This window comes from Oncorhynchus kisutch, linkage group LG14, assembly GCF_002021735.2.
Source record: "Oncorhynchus kisutch isolate 150728-3 linkage group LG14, Okis_V2, whole genome shotgun sequence".
Taxonomy (NCBI): Eukaryota; Metazoa; Chordata; class Actinopteri; order Salmoniformes; family Salmonidae; genus Oncorhynchus; species Oncorhynchus kisutch.
The window spans coordinates 72,200,510-72,223,213 of NC_034187.2; the positions used below are offsets into that span (position 1 = coordinate 72,200,510).

General features: G+C 45.7%; 1 protein-coding gene across 2 annotated transcripts in view; it reads right to left on the reverse strand.

The window, feature by feature from the left end:
* Positions 1 to 22,704, reverse strand: part of LOC109904398 (cyclin-dependent kinase 6) — a 63,734-nt gene that overhangs the window by 11,050 nt on the left and 29,980 nt on the right. For both annotated transcript variants that reach the window (XM_031788897.1, XM_031788898.1), the window contains one exon: positions 5,644 to 5,753. In XM_031788897.1, the coding sequence (XP_031644757.1) occupies positions 5,644 to 5,753 (110 nt within the window). The remainder of the gene's footprint in view (positions 1 to 5,643; positions 5,754 to 22,704) is intronic.

Below are 22,704 nucleotides of genomic sequence, written 5' to 3' on the forward strand. Positions count from 1 at the left end.
GTCCTGAACACACAAGCTCATTGTGTCCCAGGGAGACTCACAAGACCCCACCTAGCCTGTCTTATCCACACACACTAACGCAAATCAGAATGCGTGATCTATGGGATCAGAATGCGTGGTCTGACTATGGGATCCGAATGCGTGGTCTGACTATGGGATCAGAATGCGTGATCTGACTATGGGATCAGAATGCGTGATCTGACTATGGGATCAGAATGTGTGATCTGACTATGGGATCAGAATGTGTGATCTGACTATGGGATCAGAATGTGTGATCTGACTATGGGATCAGAATGTGTGGTCTGACTATGGGATCAGAATGTGTGGTCTGACTATGGGATCAGAATGTGTGATCTGACCATGGGATCAGAATGCGTGATCTGACTATGGGATCAGAATGTGTGATCTGACTATGGGATCAGAATGTGTGATCTGATTATGGGATCAGAATGTGTGATCTGACTATGGGATCAGAATGTGTGATCTGACTATGGGATCAGAATGTGAATGGATCATCTTGATGTGAATAGGAGAGCTGTATGTATATAAATGTCAGACAAGCCTTTTGCGGAAAGGTTGTTGTGAATAGTTGCATAAAAGTTGTATACCAGTTGTATAAAAGTTGTATACCAGTTGTATACCAGTTGTATAAAAGTTGTATACCAGTTGTATACCAGTTGTATACCAGTTGTATAAAAGTTGTATACCAGTTGTATACCAGTTGTATACCAGTTGTATACCAGTTGTATAAAAGTTGTATACCAGTTGTATACCAGTTGTATACCAGTTGTATACCAGTTGTATACAAGTTGTATAAAAGTTGTATACAAGTTGTATACAAGTTGTATACAAGTTGTATAAGATTGTGATGATGACCAATATGCTTCAAAGACTTTTAACTTTGCATGAAGCGTTATCAATATGTTGTATCGATGTAAAATACATAACCATCTCAGAAATAAAGGAGGACAAACATCTAAATAATGTTTCAAACAGGTTCTCCGGGGTGGGGTTGTTAGTACCCCAGTGTGAGTGTCATTGCTGGGATGGTGAGGAGAATGATGTGAAAGGAGACATAGGTGTGTTAGTATAGTAAGATGTGGACATCCATAGTTCTTTAAAGGCGTCCGCATGCTTCCCACCCGAAACAGTTCGGAGCAGTTTGTGCATATATTATAATGACATATTGTGACATTTTTGTCCGGGGTTTTTCGGCAATTCTTGCACACAACATTTTTTATTGAGGCAAGCTGATGTCGGTAGCCAAAGTCTACACCCCTTCGTCTGTGATTGGTCAACAGTAGGGATTCTTCAATCAAGTGTTTATTGTCATTCAATGAGTGACGAATCCTTTTCATGCAAATTTGTTCACCTGTGAAATACTGCCTCAAACATCTTAGTTAGATGTAAAATTGTGCAACTAAGATCTCCTCTACAAAAAAAATGTAAAAATGAATGACATATTTCTTGAGTTAGCTTAGATTAATTAAGTGTATACAGGCTGCAGCATCTCAAAATAATCCAGTGTAGCTCAGTTGTTAGAGCATGGTGTTTGCAATGTCAGGGTTGTAGGTTTGATTCCCAGGGGGACCAGAATGAACATGTGAAGTGCTCTGGATAAGACCGTCTACTAAATGGTCTTTTAAGGGAGTATGCAGCACACACGTTCTGCATGTGGAAGGCTTTAGAGTAGCATTGTGAGAACATCCACAGTTGTGTTGGAGTAGCATTGTGAGAACATCCACAGTTGTGTTAGAGTAGCATTGTGAGAACATCCAAAGTTGTGTTAGAGTAGCTTTGTGAGAACATCCAAAGTTGTGTTAGAGTAGCATTGTGAGAACATCCACAGTTGTGTTGGAGTAGCATTGTGAGAACATCCACAGTTGTGTTAGAGTAGCATTGTGAGAACATCCAAAGTTGAGTTAGAGTAGCATTGTGAGAACATCCAAAGTTGTGTTAGAGTAGCATTGTGAGAACATCCAAAGTTGTGTTAGAGTAGCATTGTGAGAACATCCACAGTTGTGTTAGAGTAGCATTGTGAGAACATCCAAAGTTGTGTTAGAGTAGCATTGTGAGAACATCCAAAGTTGTGTTAGAGTAGCATTGTGAGAACATCCAAAGTTGTGTTAGAGTAGCATTGTGAGAACATCCACAGTTGTGTTGGAGTAGCATTGTGAGAACATCCACAGTTGTGTTAGAGTAGCATTGTGAGAACATCCACAGTTGTGTTAGTAAGGTACTGTGAGGAAACGCTTGCGTCCCAAATGGCACCCTAATCCCTATACAGTGCACTACCTTTGACAAGGACCCATAGGGCTCAGGACAAAAGTAGTTCTCTATAGAAATGAGGAAATAGAGTGCCATATGGGCCACACACAAAGTGAAACCATGGGTGGGTGTAGTTCAAATAAAATACACCCTAAAGCCTTACCAGAATTTCCTGGTGAAGGTTAAACTTACAATAGTACATTCAAATAAAACATTTTTTTTCCCAGGTCATAAAATGGATCATATGTTTTTTCATGGTGCACACACACACACACACACACACACACACACACACACACACACACACACACACACACACACACACACACACACACACACACACACAGAGCAACAGTTCTAACATTCATACGTACATAGAGGATCCCTCTTACCATTACAATGAAACAATGCATAAGAAGAGACAGAGAGACAGAGACAGAGAGAGACAGGGACAGAGAGAGACAGAGACATAGAGAGACAGAGACATAGAGAGACAGAGAGACCGGGACAGAGAGAGACAGAGACATAGAGAGACAGAGACATAGAGAGACAGAGACATAGAGAGACAGGGACAGATAGAGACAGAGACAGAGAGGGAGAGAGATAGAGAGACAGAGAGAAAGAGAGAGAGAGACAGAGAGAGAGAAAAGAGAGAGAGAGAAAGATTAAGGGAGCTATATAGCCATGGTCACATTCTCCTGGCTAATGCCAGGGAAAGACCACAGGGATCTCAAGTGGTCAGCAATCTATGGTCTATCTATGATCAATCTATGGTCAGATACACTGTAAGTGATGAAGTCAGAGAGTCCCATTGAAATGAATTGCTATGGATATGATTACAACTATAGGCTTGGTGTGGACAACCAAGAATTTTCCCAGAGTTCCCCTTCAATGACCATGACAATTCCCTACTACATTAAACATTGGGCATGTCCCAAATGGCACCCTATTCACTATATAGTGAACTACTTTTGACCAGAATCCTATTTTGGGACACAACCACAAGGTTTGCAATGTCACCCAGGGTGCTCTTGGAGAGAGAGACAGGATATCTGAATCCCAAGACAGAGCTCTGTCCTCTCTCCGCCATCCCAGCTGTCCATCTGTCCATCCGTCCGTCCTCAGCCTGTGACATCAGTGTTATGTGAAAACCCAGCCCACCACATCCACTCCAGGACAATGGGGAATAATCAGCCATGATCTGTGTCATCGGGCTACAGCAGGGAAATCAACACACACATTATACTTTACACACAAACACACACACACACACACATGTTTCTATCCACGCACACATCCCTCACATACTCACTCATACACACACACACCTTGGTCTCCTAAGACTCCTACCTGTGTCCGTCCTTACTGAGAGGGGAGACGTGTGTCTCGCTGTACAGACGGACAGAAATGAATGACAGATCCCTCCCTGTTGGCACCGCTCCCTACCATAACAGTGACTGTGTCTCAAATGTTACCCTATTTCCTATTTAGTGTACTACTTTACATGACCGCATAGGGCTCTGGTCAAGAGTAGTGCACTATATATTGAATAGGGTGCCATTTGGGAATTGGGACACAGCCGGTTTCATTTGGGAGCTAGTGACAGCTTATCTGTTACACCAGTGACCTACCCCGCTCTCCCTCATGTTCATTCACAAGCACAAAACAATAACATATACACAAACTCTATAGTAGAGGAATATTCATTTATCATTGCATGTATTTTTCTGATGTGAGGGAGGATTGATTAACAGCTTGGATTCCAGTAGAGGAAGTATGTTACACCACAAACTGACAAATAGCTATATCAAGAAACTGGATCCTCCGTTGCTTGCAACCACAGCCCACTGTGGTGGAATTTCATTAATGGTTTGATAACCAAACTGACAAAAAAATATACCACCAGTCGCAATCATCTTGCCAGGTGGCAGAAAATGACATTATATATGTGTGAGGAAATGCCCAAGTCGAATAATTCCATGAAAAACATACAGCAGTTCGATTTGTCATGTAACATTCCTTTACACTTCTTCAAACTTGATATATGATGCTTTACCATCACATTGTGTCTTGTATGTACGTAAAATGCAATCAGGAAAAGGAACTTCAGGAGATTATTATTTTTGCGTACCTAAAAAAATAATAATTATGAAACCACTGCACTACCGATGAAGGATCTTAATTTGATTACTCTTTTGTTTATGAGAATTTTCCTGCACAGAAGGAAATGCAAACTTGTAATGAATTCAACTTTTTAAAAAGGCTTCTAAAGTTTGTAATACCACCCTAACTTCAAATGTATCAACCCCTACAAAAAACGTCCATTCGTTATGATCAACATAATAATTAACATTTCTTGTTGATGAAGGATTATTTTCCTGCAAACTAGCTCAAATGAAGATCCTACAAGTGTAGGTCTTCAGAACAACGTTGTAAACAGTTCCCATGTGTTTCTGTACCAGTGGTCAGATGTGTGGCTTCCCAATGACAATATGTGTGGGTAACCAATGGCATCCTATTCTTTATAAAATGCACTACTTCGAGCTGAGCCATATGAGCCCTGGTCAAAAGTAGTGCAATATGTAGGGATACGGGTGCCATTTGGGGCGCATATGGCATGACAGCACAGGCAGTTTTGGTGTGAACAAGGCACTGGCTATGTTGTAATGGGGAAAAAGAACTAGGCAGACACATTGGCTCCGATGACTTCTGAGATATGTCTCTTCATTTAGCCTCATACACAAGGCAATGAGTGAACCGCCACTAATCAATGTTACACAGGTTGTTGTGTGCTGTTGGCTAAATGATGACCTGACCTTTCTTGATAAGATCTATACAAACACTGTGTTGACCGTTAGAGAGAGCAGTATGTTCTGTAATTGGTGAATGACCTCAAACACAGCTGCTATGTGTGTGAGGGGAGTGTGACAGTTGGACTCTGTTTTAAAAGTGGTATGAGGAGGACAGTGTGACAGTTGGACTCTGTTTTAAAAGTGGTATGAGGAGGACAGCGTGACAGCTGGACTCTGTTTTAAAAGTGGTATGAGGAGGACAGCGTGACAGTTGGACTCTGTTTTAAAAGTGGTATGAGGAGGACAGCGTGACAGCTGGACTCTGTTTTAAACGTGGTATGAGGAGGACAGCGTGACAGCTGGAGGACAGCGTGACACCTGTGTGTGTGTATGTGTGTGTGTGAGAGAGAGAGAGAATGAGCCAGCCCACTAACAGTGTGTGTGTGTGTGTGTGTGTGTGTGTGTGTGTGTGTGTGTGTGTGTGTGTGTGTGTGTGTGTGTGTGTGTGTGTGTGTGTGTGTGTGTGTGTGTGTGTGTGTGTGTGTGTGTGTGTGTGTACGTGCTGTGTACCAGGACCACTCACCTTCTCCTGAACATCTCAGCGAAGATACAGCCCACACTCCACAGGTCAACTGGGGTGGCATAGCTGGACTGGAGCAACACCTCTGGGGCTCTGTACCACAACGTCACCACCTACACACACACACACACACACACACACACACACACACACACACACACAATCAACACACTGATTATACCAAACTTTATGAACACCTTCCTGATAATGAGTTGGAAAGGAAGACAGGACAGGAGCTAAGGAGTAAAGGAGGAGAGGAAGAGAGGAGTAAAGGAGGAGAGAAAGAGAGGAAGAGAAATGTAAAGGAGGAGAGAAAAAGAGGAAGAGAGGAGGAGAGAAAAAGAGGAGTAAAGGAGGAGAGAAAGAGAGGAGTAAAGGAGTAAAGGAGGAGAGGAAGAGAGGAGTTGAGGAGTAAAGGAGGAGAGAAAGAGTGGAAGAGAAACATAAAGGAGTTGAAAAAGAGAGGAAGAGAGGAGTAAAGGATGAGAGAAAGAGAGGAGTTGAGGAGTAAAGGAGGAGAGAAAGAGAGGAAGAGAGGAGTAAAGGAAGAGAGGAAGAGAGGAGTAAAGGAGGAGAGAAAGAGAGGAAGAGGGGAGTAAAGGAGGAGAGAAAAGGAGGAAGAGAGGAGTTGAGGAGTAAAGGAGGAGAGAAATAGAGAAAGAGAGGAGTAAAGGAGGAGAGAAAGAGGAAGATAGGAGTAAAGGAGGAGAGAAAGAAAGGAGTTGAGGAGTAAAGGAGGAGAGAAAGAAAGGAAGAGAGGAGTAAAGGAGGAGAGAAAGAGAGGAGTAAAGGAGGAGAGAAAAGAGGAAGAGAGGAGTAAAGGAGGAGAGAAAGAGAGGAGTTGAGGAGTAAAGGAAGAGAGGAGTTAAGGAGTAAAGGAGGAGAGAAAGAGTGGAAGAGAAACGTAAAGGAGTTGAATAAAGAGAGGAGTAAAGGATGAGAGAAAGAGAGGAGTTGAGGAGTAAAGGAGGAGAGGAAGAGGGGAGTAAAGGAGGAGAGAACGAGAGGAGTTGAGGAGTAAAGGAGGAAGAGGAGTTGAGGAGTAAAGGAGGAGAGAAATAGAGAAAGAGAGGAGTAAAGGAGGAGAGGAAGATAGGAGTAAAGGAGGAGAGAAAGAAAGGAGTTGAGGAGTAAAGGAGGAGAGAAAGAAAGGAAGAGAGGAGTAAAGGAGGAGAGAAAAGAGGAAGAGAGGAGTAAAGGAGGAGAGAAAGAGAGGAAGAGATGAGTAAAGGAGGAGAGAAAAGAGAAAGAGAGGAGTAAAGGAGGAGAGAAAGAGAGGGGTTGAGGAGTAAAGGAGGAGAGAAAGAGAGGAGTAAAGGAGGAGAGAAAATAAGGAAGGGAGGAGTAAAGGAGGAGAGAAAGAGAGGAATTGAGGAGTAAAGGAGGAGAAGAAGAGAGGAGTAAAGGAGGAGAAGAAGAGAGGAGTTGAGGAGTAAAGGAGGGGAGAAAGAGAGGAATTGAGGAGTAAAGGAGGAGAAGAAGAGAGGAGTTGAGGAGTAAAGGAGGGGAGAAAGCAAGGAAGAGAGGAGTAAAGGAGGAGAAGAAGAGAGGAGTTGAGGAGTAAAGGAGATGAGAAGATGAGGAAGAGAGGAGTAAAGGAGGAGAGAAATAGAGGAAGAGAGGAGTAAAGGAGGAGAGAAAGCGAGGAAGAGAGGAGTAAAGGAGGAGAGAAAGAGAGGAGTTGAGGAGTAAAGGAGGAGAGAAAGAGAGGTGTAAAGAAGGAGAGAAAGAGAGGAGTTGAGGAGTAAAAGAGGAGAGAAAGAGAGGAGTAAAGGAGGAGAGAAAGAGAGGAGTTGAGGAGTAAAGGAGGAGAGAAAGAGAGGGAGAGGGGAGTAAAGGAGGAGAGAAAGAGAGGAGTAAAGGAGGAGAGAAAGAGAGGGAGAGGGGAGTAAAGGAGGAGAGAAAGAGAGGAAGAGAGGAGTAAAGGAGGAGAGAAAGAGAGGAGTTGAGGAGTAAAGGAGGAGAGAAAGAGAGGGAGAGGGGAGTAAAGTAGGAGAGAAAGAGAGGAAGAGAGGAGTAAAGGAGGAGAGAAAGAGAGGGAGAGGGGAGTAAAGGAGGAGAGAAAGAGAGGAAGAGAGGAGTAAAGGAGGAGAGAAAAAGAAGAGTTGAGGAGTAAAGGAGGAGAGGAAGAGAGGAGTAAAGGAGGAGAGAAAAGGAGGAAGGGAGGAGATAAAGAGAGAAAGAGAGGAGTTGAGGAGTAAAGGAGGGGAGAAAGCAAGGAAGAGAGGAGTAAAGGAGGAGAAGAAGAGAGGAGTTGAGGAGTAAAGGAGATGAGAAGATGAGGAAGAGAGGAGTAAAGGAGGAGAGAAATAGAGGAAGAGAGGAGTAAAGGAGGAGAGAAAGCGAGGAAGAGAGGAGTAAAGGAGGAGAGAAAGAGAGGAGTTGAGGAGTAAAGGAGGAGAGAAAGCAAGGAAGAGAGGAGTAAAGGAGGAGAAGAAGAGAGGAGTTGAGGAGTAAAGGAGGAGAGAAAGCAAGGAGTTGAGGAGTAAAGGAGGAGAGAAAGTGAGGAAGAGAGGAGTAAAGGAGGACAGAAAGAGAGGAAGAGAGGAGTAAAGGAGGAGAGAAAGAGAGAAAGAGAGGAGTAAAGGAGGAGAGAAAGAGAGGAGTAAAGGAGGAAGAGAGGAGTAAAGGAAGAGAGGAGTTGAGGAGTAAAGGAGGAGAGAAAGAGAGGAGTTGAGGAGTAAAGGAGGAGAGGAAGAGAGGAGTAAAGGAGGAGAGGAAGAGAGGAGTTGAGGAGTAGCAGAGAGAAAGCGATGAGTTGAGGAGTAAAGGAGGAGAGAAAGAGAGGTGTAAAGAAGGAGAGAAAGAGAGGAGTTGAGGACTAAAGGAGGAGAGGAAGAGAGGAGTTGAGGAGTAGCAGAGAGAAAGCGAGGAGTTGAGGAGTAAAGGAGGAGAGAAAGAGAGGTGTAAAGAAGGAGAGAAAGAGAGGAGTTGAGGAGTAAAAGAGGAGAGAAAGAGAGGAGTAAAGGAGGAGAGAAAGAGAGGAGTTGAGGAGTAAAGGAGGAGAGAAAGAGAGGGAGAGGGGAGTAAAGGAGGAGAGAAAGAGAGGAGTAAAGGAGGAGAGAAAGAGAGGGAGAGGGGAGTAAAGGAGGAGAGAAAGAGAGGAAGAGAGGAGTAAAGGAGGAGAGAAAGAGAGGAGTTGAGGAGTAAAGGAGGAGAGAAAGAGAGGGAGAGGGGAGTAAAGGAGGAGAGAAAGAGAGGAAGAGAGGAGTAAAGGAGGAGAGAAAGAGAGGGAGAGGGGAGTAAAGGAGGAGAGAAAGAGAGGAAGAGAGGAGTAAAGGAGGAGAGAAAAAGAAGAGTTGAGGAGTAAAGGAGGAGAGGAAGAGAGGAGTAAAGGAGGAGAGAAAAGGAGGAAGGGAGGAGATAAAGAGAGAAAGAGAGGAGTTGAGGAGTAAAGGAGGAGAGGAAGAGAGGAGTAAAGGAGAAGGAAGAGAGGAGTAAAGGAGGAGAGAAAAGAGAAAGAGAGGAGTAAAGGTGGAGAGAAAGAGAGGGGTTGAGGAGTAAAGGAGGAGAGAAAGAGAGGAGTAAAGGAGGAGAGAAAGAGAGGAGTAAAGGAGGAGAGAAAAGAAGGAAGGGAGGAGTAAAGGAGGAGAGAAAGAGAGGAATTGAGGAGTATAGGAGGGGAGAAAGAGAGGAGTAAAGGAGGTGAGAAAGAGAGGAATAAAGGAGGAGAGGAAGAGAGGAGTAAAGGAGGAGGAGAAGAGAGGAGTTGAGGAGTAAAGGAGATGAGAAAATGAGGAAGAGAGGAGTAAAGGAGGAGAGAAATAGAGGAAGAGAGGAGTAAAGGAGGAGAGAAAGCAAGGAAGAGAGGAGTAAAGGAGGAGAGAAAGAGAGGAGTTTAGGAGTAAAGGAGGAGAGAAAGCAAGGAAGAGAGGAGTAAAGGAGGAGAAGAAGAGATTAGTTGAGGAGTAAAGGAGGAGAGAAAGCGAGGAGTTGAGGAGTAAAGGAGGAGAGAAAGTGAGGAAGAGAGGAGTAAAGGAGGAGAGAAAAGGAGGAAGAGAGGAGTAAAGGAAGAGAGGAGTTGAGGAGTAAAGGAGGAGAGAAAGAGGAGTAAAGGAGGAGAGAAAGAGAGGAGTAAAGGAGGAGAGAAAAGGAGGAAGAGAGGAGTTGAGGAGTAAAGGAGGAGAGAAAGAGAGGAGTTGAGGAGTAAAGGAGGAGAGGAAGAGAGAAGTTGAGGAGTAAAGGAGGAGTTGAGGAGTAGCGGAGAGAAAGCGAGGAGTTGAGGGGTAAAGGAGGAGAGAAAGAGAGGTGTAAAGAAGGACAGAAAGAGAGGAGTTGAGGAGTAAAAGAGGAGAGAAAGAGAGGAGTAAAGGAGGAGAAAGAGAGGAGTTGAGGAGTAAAGGAGGAGAGAAAGAGAGGAGTAAAGGAGAGAACGAGAGGTGTAAAGAAGGAGAGAAAGAGAGGAGTTGAGGAGTAAAGGAGGAGAGAAAGAGAGGGAGAGGGGAGTAAAGGAGGAGAGGAAGAGAGGAGTAAAGGAGGAGAAAAAGAGAGGAAGAGAGGAGTAAAGGAGGAGAGAAAGAGAGGAGTAAAGGAGAGAAAGAGAGGTGTAAAGAAGGAGAGAAAGAGAGGAGTAAAGGAGGAGAGAAAGAGAGGAAGAGAGGAGTAAAGGAGGAGAGAAAGAGAGGAGTTGAGGAGTAAAGGAGGAGAGGAAGAGAGGAGTAAAGGAGGAGAGAAAGGGAGGAAGGGAGGAGAGCAAGAGAGGAGTTGAGGAGGAGAGAAAGAGAGGAGTAAAGTAGGGGGAAAAAGGAGGAGGAGACTCAAGCATTTCTAATACCTGAGACACATTCCTCCCTTCACCCTCACAGTCCTCTCTCTCTAAGTGTTTTACCTGAGAACGCTCTCTCTCTCTTTCACACACACACACACACACACACACACACACACACACACACACACACACACACACACACACAGACACACACGCCCAAACTGTTTGTAAGATGGCTCTCACACACACACACACACACACACACACGGGCTAACGTTTCTGTGTCCCTGTCCCAGGGTTACATAAGGTATGAAATCATATCTGGCAGGGCAGGTCTCTGGGAGCGCTCCTGTTTTGGTGTGCCCAGATCACACAGTGTTTCCATAGTGAGCCATCAGGAAACTCAGTACTGGTCCCTGTGTGTGTGTGTGTGTGTGTGTGTGTGTGTGTGTGTGTGTGTGTGTGTGTGTGTGTGTGTGTGTGTGTGTGTGTGTGTGTGTCCATTACAACTAGATCATCTGCTTTCACAGGATTAACACAACTTTATCAGGCAGCTGTCATACTCAAACAAACCCCAGTACAACTCTTGGCTCTTAGAATAATGTTACTAAATTGTATTAATATTTGGTTCCCCCCACAAACATCTGGTTTGAAAGTGCTTTGCAGTGCTTTGGGAGGAAGTGTGTAACACCTCTTGCACTACTTGCTCTACTATGTAGTAGCAACCAACTAGGAAATAAGCAGGCAGGCAGCCATTTTGTGCCAGAGCTGCTCCCCACACGTCTCCCAATTTCTAACCCTGTGCTCGTACTCTGCTGGGAGCTGTGTCGACTGACTGTTAGCCCACAGGAAAAGCAGCATTGTTAACAGCTACAGTAGGGAAAGCCTCCAGACAAAACTCAGTGACCCCTCACCAGAACGTGGACTGCTTCCAGGTGCTTTCCCCTCTCCAGTTTTTCCTACGGCGGTTGTTTGGCCCGAGGACCCGGCAGCCGCTGCTCTCTCTCTCTGATTATCAAAGTGTCAGCAAAGACCAATGTTTGTAAGCAAAGGCAGAAATGGGGTCCTTGGGATTAGTACCCTTGCATGTTTGTCCAACACAGTGAGAACGATGAACAATGCTGAACAGCTGAGCTTGCCCCGCGGTTTGGTACACCAGTTACTACGAGGTTGTATGTTCAACTTTGACCTTGCTAATGTGGACTGTACCTTTGGGATGATGAACGTTACTTCAGATAATTGGGTCAAATAATATGGTCACTCAGTTAGGTTTGGTAGATTATTTCTGGTTTATAGACTTATCTGGCTCCGAGTCTGAGTGGAAATCCTACATAGCTTTTAGTTATTCAGTTATCTACCAGACTAGCATTAGGTATTTGGAACACAGAGTTCACTGGTCTGTGAAGATACAGAGTTCACTGGTGTTGGTCTGTGAAGAGAGACAGAGTTCACTGGTTTTGGTCTGTGAAGAGAGAGAGAGTTCACTAGTGTTGGTCTGTGAAGAGACAGAGTTCACTGGTGTTGGTCTGTGAAGATACAGAGTTCACTGGTGTTGGTCTGTGAAGAGAGACAGAGTTCACTGGTGTTGGTCTGTGAAGAGAGACAGAGTTCACTGGTGTTGGTCTGTGAAGAGAGACAGAGTTCACTGGTGTTGGTCTGTGAAGAGAGACAGAGTTCACTGGTGTTGGTCTGTGAAGAGAGACAGAGTTCACTGGTGTTGGTCTGTGAAGATACAGAGTTCACTGGTGTTGGTCTGTGAAGAGAGACAGAGTTCACTGGTGTTGGTCTGTGAAGAGAGACAGAGTTCACTGGTGTTGGTCTGTGAAGAGAGACAGAGTTCACTGGTGTTGGTCTGTGAAGAGAGAGAGTTCACTGGTGTTGGTCTGTGAAGAGAGACAGAGTTCACTGGTGTTGGTCTGTGAAGAGAGAGAGTTCACTGGTGTTGGTCTGTGAAGAGAGAGAGAGTTCACTAGTGTTGGTCTGTGAAGAGACAGAGTTCACTGGTGTTGGTCTGTGAAGATACAGAGTTCACTGGTGTTGGTCTGTGAAGAGAGACAGAGTTCACTGGTGTTGGTCTGTGAAGAGAGACAGAGTTCACTGGTGTTGGTCTGTGAAGAGAGACAGAGTTCACTGGTGTTGGTCTGTGAAGAGAGACAGAGTTCACTGGTGTTGGTCTGTGAAGAGAGACAGAGTTCACTGGTGTTGGTCTGTGAAGAGAGACAGAGTTCACTGGTGTTGGTCTGTGAAGAGAGAGAGAGTTCACTAGTGTTGGTCTGTGAAGAGACAGAGTTCACTGGTGTTGGTCTGTGAAGATACAGAGTTCACTGGTGTTGGTCTGTGAAGAGAGACAGAGTTCACTGGTGTTGGTCTGTGAAGAGAGACAGAGTTCACTGGTGTTGGTCTGTGAAGAGACAGAGTTCACTGGTGTTGGTCTGTGAAGAGAGAGAGTTCACTGGTGTTGGTCTGTGAAGAGACAGAGTTCACTGGTGTTGGCCTGTGAAGAGAGACAGAGTTCACTGGTGTTGGTCTGTGAAGATACAGAGTTCACTGGTGTTGGTCTGTGAAGAGAGACAGAGTTCACTGGTGTTGGTCTGTGAAGAGAGAGAGAGTTCACTAGTGTTGGTCTGTGAAGAGACAGAGTTCACTGGTGTTGGTCTGTGAAGAGAGACAGAGTTCACTGGTGTTGGTCTGTGAAGAGAGACAGAGTTCACTGGTGTTGGTCTGTGAAGAGAGACAGAGTTCACTGGTGTTGGTCTGTGAAGAGAGACCGAGTTCACTGGTGTTGGTCTGTGAAGAGAGACAGAGTTCACTGGTGTTGGTCTGTGAAGAGACAGGGTTCACTGGTGTTGGTCTGTGAAGAGAGAGAGTTCACTGGTGTTGGTCTGTGAAGAGACAGAGTTCACTGGTGTTGGCCTGTGAAGAGAGACAGAGTTCACTGGTGTTGGTCTGTGAAGAGGTTGATTATGGTCATTTTTTTTTAAGTCATCATGTTCTTCATGCGAACTGATAGAATGGTCCGATGCTATTTCTGGAGGCTCTATTTCAGATCATTCTCCCTGGTTTAGTGGAAATGGAGAGGAAGTCGAAGCAGAGAACAGTTTTGGTTAGCTCTTGTCGCGTGACCTGAGATGAAATGCACATGACTCAGGCAGGCCATTGAAGATTTTTGAGTAGTGAGGGAGAGTTGAGAAAAAAGATGAATGAAATGGTGGTTGCACTGTCCAATTGGCAGGATCATCTTCTGCATGACAATGAATGGGATTTCATTTCATGTTTGTTTTCTTATAGCATATATCGATCTCTCTCCCTTGCCACAGCTCTACGTCATAACCACATTGTATACAACTGAATTGAGTGTTGATGCGAGCGTTCATATTTCAGACCAACAAAGGTCTCAAATGAAATTACTGAACATACCACCACAAATAGAGAGACATAGATCACTCCGATAAAGCATAAATAAATGTGTACGATATCAAACCCAATCACTCTTTCCTGTGGTTATGTTTCTCAAAGGGAGAGACAGATGCCTGCTGTTTCTGCAGGTGACATCTATTTCAAACACCACAAAGCAGCTAGCAGCAGACTTCTAGGAAGAACCACATAGTCAATGCTAACTGATGTGAGTGTTTAAGTACGTATATCCGCTGTTATTCGAAGGCTAGGCCACAGACAGACACAGCAGGAAGTGCATTGCAGTAAGTGTTGTTACCATGCAGAACTGGCCCGGAGAAGACTTGCTGCAACACACAGTAATGATTTGTGCCTTTAGAGAGCCATTTCCTGGTCCCAGATCGTCATGTGTTTGGTATGGCATACATACACCAGGTACAGCAATGATCGTCAGAGGAGTGTGACTGGCTGGACTTGAACCCTGACCCCTGAGCACCACAAGATTGCATTGGTCTGCGGAGCAAACACCTAGGGCCTAGGTACTAGCCCAGGGAGCAAACACCTAGGGCCTAGGTACTAGCCCAGGGAGCAAACACCTAGGGCCTAGGTACTAGTCCAGGGAGCAAACACCTAGGGCCTAGCCCAGGGAGCAAACACCTAGGGCCTAGGTACTAGTCCAGGGAGCAAACACCTAGGGCCTAGGTACTAGCCCAGGGAGCAAACACCTAGGGCCTAGGTACTAGCCCAGGGAGCAAACACCTAGGGCCTAGGTACTAGCCTAGGGAGCAAACACCTAGGGCCTAGGTACTAGCCCAGGGAGCAAACACCTAGGGCCTAGGAACTAGTCCAGGGAGCAAACACCTAGGGCCTAGGTACTAGCCCAGGGAGCAAACACCTAGGGCCTAGGAACTAGTCCAGGGAGCAAACACCTAGGGCCTAGGTACTAGTCCAGGGAGCAAGCACCTAGGGCCTAGGTACTAGTCCAGGGAGCAAACTCAAGTCTTCAGGTCTCAGCTAAGGTTATTCATCACGAAAGTCGAGTGTTTGTGTCCCCTATTGGCCCTGGTCAAAAGTAGTGCACCACATAAGGAATAGGGTGCCATTCTGGATATATTCAGAGTATTCCTTTTGTTCTATATGAGAACTATGCATACTTTATAATGGTTAAAGGGCAATCATTTGGCATTCCTGAAGAAATAATATGCTGCATGTACCAAGTGGAAGTGATTCATAAACACTTTCCCTTTCCAAGCCTCAGGGCCTTTATGCAAACCCAGAAAACGTCAGGCCACTGTCAGTACTGCTAAAGATGACCCATCCTTTGATTCTCCTCTCTCTATAAAATATCTACACATCTCTTTATATAATCCTTACGTGTCTGTAAAACACATACAGAACATCTCTCTGTATTCCAAGGAAGCATATACACCTCTGTCCTATGTCTCTGTCTATTAGCACACTGCACACAGACCATTCACTCTCTCTCTCCATAAAACACATCGGTCGGCCTCTCTCTATAAATCAGGATATACTCTGTGAAATAAGGGAGCAGCTGAACAGTAACTCATTCAAGGCATGAAGACTTCTGATTGTGGAAAAAGGAATGTCCAATTCAACATTAAAAAAAATATATATATTTTACCTTTATTTAACTAGGCAAGTCAGTTAAGAACAAATTCTTATTTTCAATGACGGCCTAGGAACAGTGGGTTAACTGCCTGTTCAGGGGCAGAACGACAGATTTGTACCTTGTCAGCTCGGGGATTTGAACTTGCAACCTTCCGGTTTCTAGTCCAACGCTCGAACCACTACCCTGCCGCCCCAACATGTACATCTTAAAGGGGACATTTGGGATTGATACATCACTTTTTGGACTTTTAAATGAATGGTGTATATACCCAAAAAGAAGCAGGGTGAAAGCTTGGATGTCCTCCGACCCCCCGTTTCAGTCTCCCGTATCTATGCTGCAATATCTGGTTACTGTGTGAACTTAAATTCTCCTGTCCTATCTGGTTACTGTGTGAACTTAAATTCTCCTGTCCTATCGGGTTACTGTGTGAACTTAAATTCTCCTGTCCTATCTGGTTACTGTGTGAACTTAAATTCTCCTGTCCTATCGGGTTACTGTGTGAACTTAAATTCTCCTGTCCTATCTGGTTACTGTGTGAACTTAGTCATGTTCCCTCTAATTCTCCCCAGTCTCTCTCTAGGAGCCCCAGGACCAGGCCTCAGGATCCAGTTCTGCCGTTGTCTCTGCAGTTATGGAACCCTGACTTGTTTCACCGGATGTGCTACTTTGTCTCGGACCTACTCTTTCGACTCTTTCTCTCCCTCTCTCCCGGACTTGCTGTCTCGACCTCTGAATGCTTGGCTATGAAAAGCCAACTGACATTATTCCTGAGGTATTGAATTGCTGTACCCTCTACAACCAGTGATTATTATTTGACCCTGCTGGTCATCTATGAACGTTTGTACATCTTGAAGAACAATCTGGCCTTAATGGCCATGTACTCTTATAATCTCCACCCAGCACAGTCAGAAGAGGACTGGCCACCCCTCAGAGCCTGGTTCCTCTCTAGGTTTCTTCCTAGGTTTATGGCTTTCTACGGAGTTTCTTCTAGCCACAGTGCTTCTGCATCGGCATTGCTTGGTCTTTTAGGCTGGGGCTGAGTCACTGGCTTGCTGGGGCTCTCTCATGCCGTCCCTGGAGGGGGTGCGTCACCTGAGTGGGTTGATTCACTGTTGTGGTCATCCTGTCTGGGTTGGCGCCCCCCCCCTTGGGTTGTGCCGTGGCGGAGATCTTTGTGGGCTATACTCAGCCTTGTCTCAGGATGGTAAGTTGGTGGTTGAAGATATCCCTCTAGTGGTGTGGGGGCTGTGCTTTGGCAAAGTGGGTGGGGTTATATCCTTCCTGTTTGGCCCTGTCCGGGGGTGTCCTCGGATGGGGCCACAGTGTCTCCTGACCCCTCCTGTCTCAGCCTCCAGTATTTATGCTGCAGTAGTTTATGTGTCGGGGGGCTGGGGTCAGTTTGTTATATCTGGAGTACTTCTCCTGTCCTATTCGGTGTCCTGTGTGAATCTAAGTGTGCGTTCTCTAATTCTCTCCTTCTCTCTTTCTTTCTCTCTCTCGGAGGACCTGAGCCCTAGGACCATGCCCCAGGACTACCTGACATGATGACTCCTTGCTGTCCCCAGTCCACCTGGCCATGCTGCTGCTCCAGTTTCAACTTCCACCTGACTGTGCTGCTGCTCTAGTTTCAACTGTTCTGCCTTATTATTATTCGACCATGCTGGTCATTTATGAACATTTGAACATCTTGGCCATGTTCTGTTATAATCTCCACCCGGCACAGCCAGAAGAGGACTGGCCACCCCACATAGCCTGGTTCCTCTCTAGGTTTCTTCCTAGGTATTGGCCTTTCTAGGGAGTTTTTCCTAGCCACCGTGCTTCTACACCTGCATTGCTTGCTGTTTGGGGTTTTAGGCTGGGTTTCTGTACAGCACTTTGAGATATCAGCTGATGTACGAAGGGCTATATAAATAAATTGGATTTGATTTGATTTGATTTAGGCTGGGTATCTGTAAAGCACTTTGAAACAACTGCTGATATAAAAAGGGCTTTATAAAATAAATTTGATTGATTGATTTGATTGTTTGAATCCCAGATTACGCTTTTAAGACAAAATATTAATCAAGGCTGTTATCATACTGATCTAATTTGTAAAAAATCTTCAAACTTTCTTTCTACAGTCGTGGCCAAAAGTTTTGAGAATGACACAAATATTAATTTCACAAAGTCTGCTGCCTCACTTTGTATGATGGCAATTTCCATATACTCCAGAATGTTATGAAGAGTGATCAGATGAATTGCAATTAATTGCAAAGTCCCTCCTTTGCCATGCAAACTGAATCCCCCAAAAACATTTCCACTGCATTTCAGCCCTGCCACAAAAGGACCAGCTGACATCAGTTCAGTGATTCTCTCATTAACACAGGTGTGAGTGTTGACGAGGACAAGGCTGGAGATCACTCTGTCATACTGATTGAGTTCGAATAACAGACTGGAAGCTTCAAAAGGAGGGTGGTGCTTGGAATCATTGTTCTTCCTCTGTCAATCATGGTTACCTGGAAGGAAACACGTGCAGTCTTCATTGCTTTGCACAAAAAGGGCTTCACAGGCAAGGATATTGCCGCCAGTAAGATTGCACCTAAATCAACCATTTATCGGATCATCAAGAACTTCAAGGAGAGCGGTTCAATTGTTGTGAAGAAGGCTTCAGGGCGCCCAAGAAAGTCCAGCAAGCGCCAGAACCGTCTCCTAAAGTGGATTCAGCTGCGGGATCGGGGCACCACCAGTACAGAGCTTGCTCAGGAATGACAGCAGGCAGGTGTGAGTGCATCTGCACGCACAGTGAGGCAAAAACTTTTGGAGGATGGCCTGGTGTCAAGAAGGGCAGCAAAGAAGCCCCTTCTCTCCAGGAAAAACATCAGGGACAGACTGATATTCTGCAAAAGGTACATCGATTGGACTGCTGAGGACTGGGGTAAAGTCATTTTCTCTGATGAATCCCCTTTGATTGTTTGGGGCATCCGGGAAAAAAGCTTGTCCGGAGAAGACAAGGTGAGCGCTACCATCAGTCCTGTGTCATGCCAACAGTAAAGCATCCTGAGACCACTCATGTGTGGGCTTGCTTCTCAGCCAAGGGAGTGTGCTCACTCACAATTTTGCCTAAGAACACAGCCATGAATAAAGAATGCTACCAACACATCCTCCGAGAGCAACTTCTCCCAACCATCCAGGAACAGTTTGGTGACGAACAATGCCGTTTCCAGCATGATGGAGCACCTTGCCATAAGGCAAAAGTGATAACTAAGTGGCTCGAGGAACAAAACATTGATATTTTGGGTCCATGGCCAGGAAACTCCCCAGACCTTAATCCCATTGAGAACTTGTGGTCAATCCTCAAGAGGCGGGTGGACAAACAAAACCCACAAATTCTGACAATCTCCAAGCATTGATTATGCAAGAATGGGCTGCCATCAGTCAGGATGTGAACCAGAAGCTATTTGACAGCATGCCAGGGCGGATTGCAGAGGTCTTGAAAAAGAAGGTTCAACGCTGCAAATATTAACTCTTTGCATCATCTTCATGTAATTGTCAATAAAAGCTCTTGACACTTATGAAATGCTTGTAATTAAACTTCAGTATTCCATAGTAACATCTGACAAAAATATCTAAAGACACTGAAGCAGCAAACTTTGTGGAAATTCATATTTGTGTCATTCTCAAAACTTTTGACCAGGACTGTATATCCCCACCCATCTCACCTCCCTCCCCATTCTCTCTCTCTATTATTTTTCTCCCCCCTGTGCCTCCTTCCCACCCTCCATCTCCTCTTCTTCTCCCATGTCTGTGCAGGCCAGGGCCAGGGGGCTGGGACTGTAGCCTGACTGACAGGTATGCAGGCCTCTCCTTTAGCTCTGCTTGTGTGGAGCTGCTGCTTGCCTGCTAACAGAACAGAGGCGGTCAGATAAAGCAGCCGTGTCCTGGGCTGGCTGACTCCAGATTAAAGGACAACATTCTGGGCATTCCTTTCTGCTGAGAGCATCCATCCCGTCTGGCCCAACTCGCTCTCTGCTACACACTGGAGAGGAAATGGCAAACAGGCAGGCAGAACAGGCAGCACAGGCAGACATTCAGAACAGGCAGCATAGGCAGACAGGCAGAATAGGCAGCACAGGCAGAACAGGCAGCATAGCCAGACAGGCAGAATAGGCAGCACAGGCAGCATAGGCAGACAGGCAGAATAGGCAGCACAGGCAGAACAGGCAGCATAGGCAGGCAGGCAGAACAGGCAGCACAGAAAGCAGCCATGCAACAGATCCTCCAAGGCAAGGCAAGCTCCACTGACCGAGCACATCCGCCTTCCTCCCTCTCATGTTGCCCCTCTCGTTCTCTCTTTTGTTGCCTTTCTCTCTCTCACTCTCCCTTTCCCTCTACCTCTCTCTCTCCCTCTCTTTCCCTTTGCCTCTCTCTCTTTCCCTCTACCCGTCTCTTTCTCTCTCTCTTTCCCTCTGCCTCTCTCTCTCCCTCTCTCTTTCCCTCTCTTTCCCTTTGCCTCTCTCTCTTTCCCTCTGCCCGTCTCTTTCTCTCTCTCTTTCCCTCTACCCATCTCTTTCTCTCTCTCTTTCCCTCTGCCTCTCTCTCTCACTCTCCCTTTCCCTCTACCTCTCTCTCTCCCTCTCTTTCCCTTTGCCTCTCTCTCTTTCCCTCTGCCCGTCTCTTTCTCTCTCTCTTTCCCTCTGCCTCTCTCTTTCCCTCTGCCTCTCTCTCTCCCTCTCTCTGTCTCTCTCTCTCCCTCTGTCTCTCTCTCTCTCCCTCTGCCTCTCTCTCTCTCCCTCTTGTCTCTCTCTCTCTCTCTCCCTCTGTCTCTTTCTCTCCCTCTGCCTCTCTCTCTCTCCCTCTTGTCTCTCTCTCTCTCTCTCTCCCTCTGTCTCTTTCTCTCCCTCTGTCTCTTTCTCTCCCTCTGTCTCTCTCTCTCTCCCTCTGTCTCTCTCTCTCTCCCTCTGTCTCTCTGTCTCTCTCTCTCTCCCTCTTGTCTCTCTCTCTCCCTCTGTCTTTTTCTCTCCCTCTGTCTCTTTCTCTCCCTCGGTCTCTCTCTCTCCCTCTGTCTCTCTCTCTCTCCCTCTGTCTCTCTCTCTCTCCCTCTGTCTCTCTCTCTCTCTCTCTCTCCCTCTGTCTCTCTCTCTCTCCCTCTGTCTCTCTCCCTCTGTCTCTCTCCCTCTGTATCTCTCTCTCTCCCTCTGTCTCTCTCTCTCTCCCTCTGTCTCTCTCTCTCTCTCTCTCTCTCTCTCCCTCTGTCTCTCTCTCTCTCCCTCTTGTCTCTCTCTCCCTCTGTCTCTTTCTCTCCCTCTGTCTCTCTCTCTCTCCGTCGCAGCGCTGTGTCCAGTACAACTGTACTGTTAAAGACTGGACCAGTGTGGAGTGCTAAAGAGATCATTGGGCAAGCATTGTGCCCTGTTAATAGAACCTTAAAAACATCCCCCCTTCTCCCCCTCAGCCAGTACTATCCACCCACCCCAACCCAGCACTATTCCACTATTGCCCCAGCCAGCGTCTCTCTTTGATATCCCCTGTGGAATTAAAACAATCGAGACACAATGTGATTAGTCGTAAGCTTGGCTGATGGGCTTGGCCGGGGTCCCGTGTTTACATTCTCTCTCTCAAAGGAATCTCAGGATGAAAGGCCCCTGCCTTCAACACAGGTTGCGTCCCAAATGGCACCCTAAATGGCACCCTATTTTCTATGTAGTGCAATACTTTTGACCATGTGGCCCGCGGCCACATTCTTTTCTACCATGTAGGGCTCCCGCCCCAGATGGGCCGACACCTTTAAAAGGCTCAGTTCCACCAAACGTTTGGCTAAGGACAAAATGCAGATAAAGAAAGTCGCACACTCCATATTTAAACTCCCAGAAATGTAATGGGTATTTACCAACGTCTCGGCATCCCTGTGTCTTCCTCAGGGCCATTTAGAGTTTCTACAGTTGAAGTCGGAAGATTACATACACCTTAGCCAACTACATTTAAACTCAGTTTTTGACAGTTCCTGACATTTAATCCTAGTAAAAATTCCCTGTCTTAGGTCAGTTAGGATCACCACTTTATTTTAAGAATGTGAAATGTCAGAATAATAGTAGAGAGAATGATTTATTTCAGCTTTTATTTCTTTCATCCCATTCCCAGTGGGTCAGAAGTTTACATACACTCCAATAGAAATTTGGTAGCATTGCCTTTAAATGGTTTAACTTGGATCAAACGTTTCAGGGTAGCCTTCCACAAACTTCCCACAATAAGTTGGGAGAATTTTGTCCCATTCCTCCTGACAGGGCTGGTGTAACTGAGTCAGGTTTGTAGGCCTACTTGCTCACACACGCTTTTTCAGTTCTGCCCACACATTTTCTATATGATTGTGGTCAGGGCTTTGTGATGGCCACTCCAATACCTTGACTTTGTTGTACTTAAGCCACAACTTTGGAAGTATGCTTGGTATGCTTGCATTGTCCATTTTGAAGACCCATTTGCCACCAAGCTTTAACTTCCTGACTGATGTCCTGAGATGTTGCTTCAATATTTCCACATCATTTTCCTGCCTCATGATGCCATCTATTTTGTGAAGTGCACCAGTCCCTCCTGCAGCAAAGCACCCCCACAACATGATGCTGCCACCCCCGTGCTTCACGGTTGGGATGGTGTTCTTTGACTTGCAAGCCTCCCCCTTACTCCTCCAAACATAACAACGGTCATTATGGCCAAACAGTTCTATTTTTGTTTCATTGGACCAGAGGACATTTCTCCAAAAAGTATGATCTTTGTCCCCATGTGCAGTTGCAAACCGTAGTCTGATTGTTTTATGGCGGTTTTGGAGCAGTGGCTTCTTCCTTGCTGAGCAGCCTTTCAGGTTATGTCAATATAGGACCCGTTTTGTTGTGGATATAGATCCTTTGTACCTGTTTCCTCCAGCATCTTCACAAGGTCCTTTGCTGTTGTTCTGGGATTGATTTACACTTTTCACACCAAAGTACGTTCATCTCTAGGAGACAGAACGCATCTCCTTCCTGAGCGGTATGACGGCTGCGTGGTCCCATGGTGTTTAGACTTGCATATTATTGTTTGTACAGATGGACGTGGTACCTTCAGGCGTTTGGAAATTGCTCCCAAGGATGAACCAGACTTGTGGAGGTCCACAATTTTCTTTCTGAGGTCTTGGCTGATTTTTTTTGATTTTTCCATGATGTCAAGCAAAGAGGCACTGAGTTTGAAGGTAGACCTTGAAATACATCCACAGGTACACCTCCAATTGACTCAAAAGATGTCAATTAGCCTATCAGAAGCTTCTAAAGCCATGACATCATTTTCTGGACTTTTCCAAACTGTTTAAAGGCACAGTCAACTTAGTGTA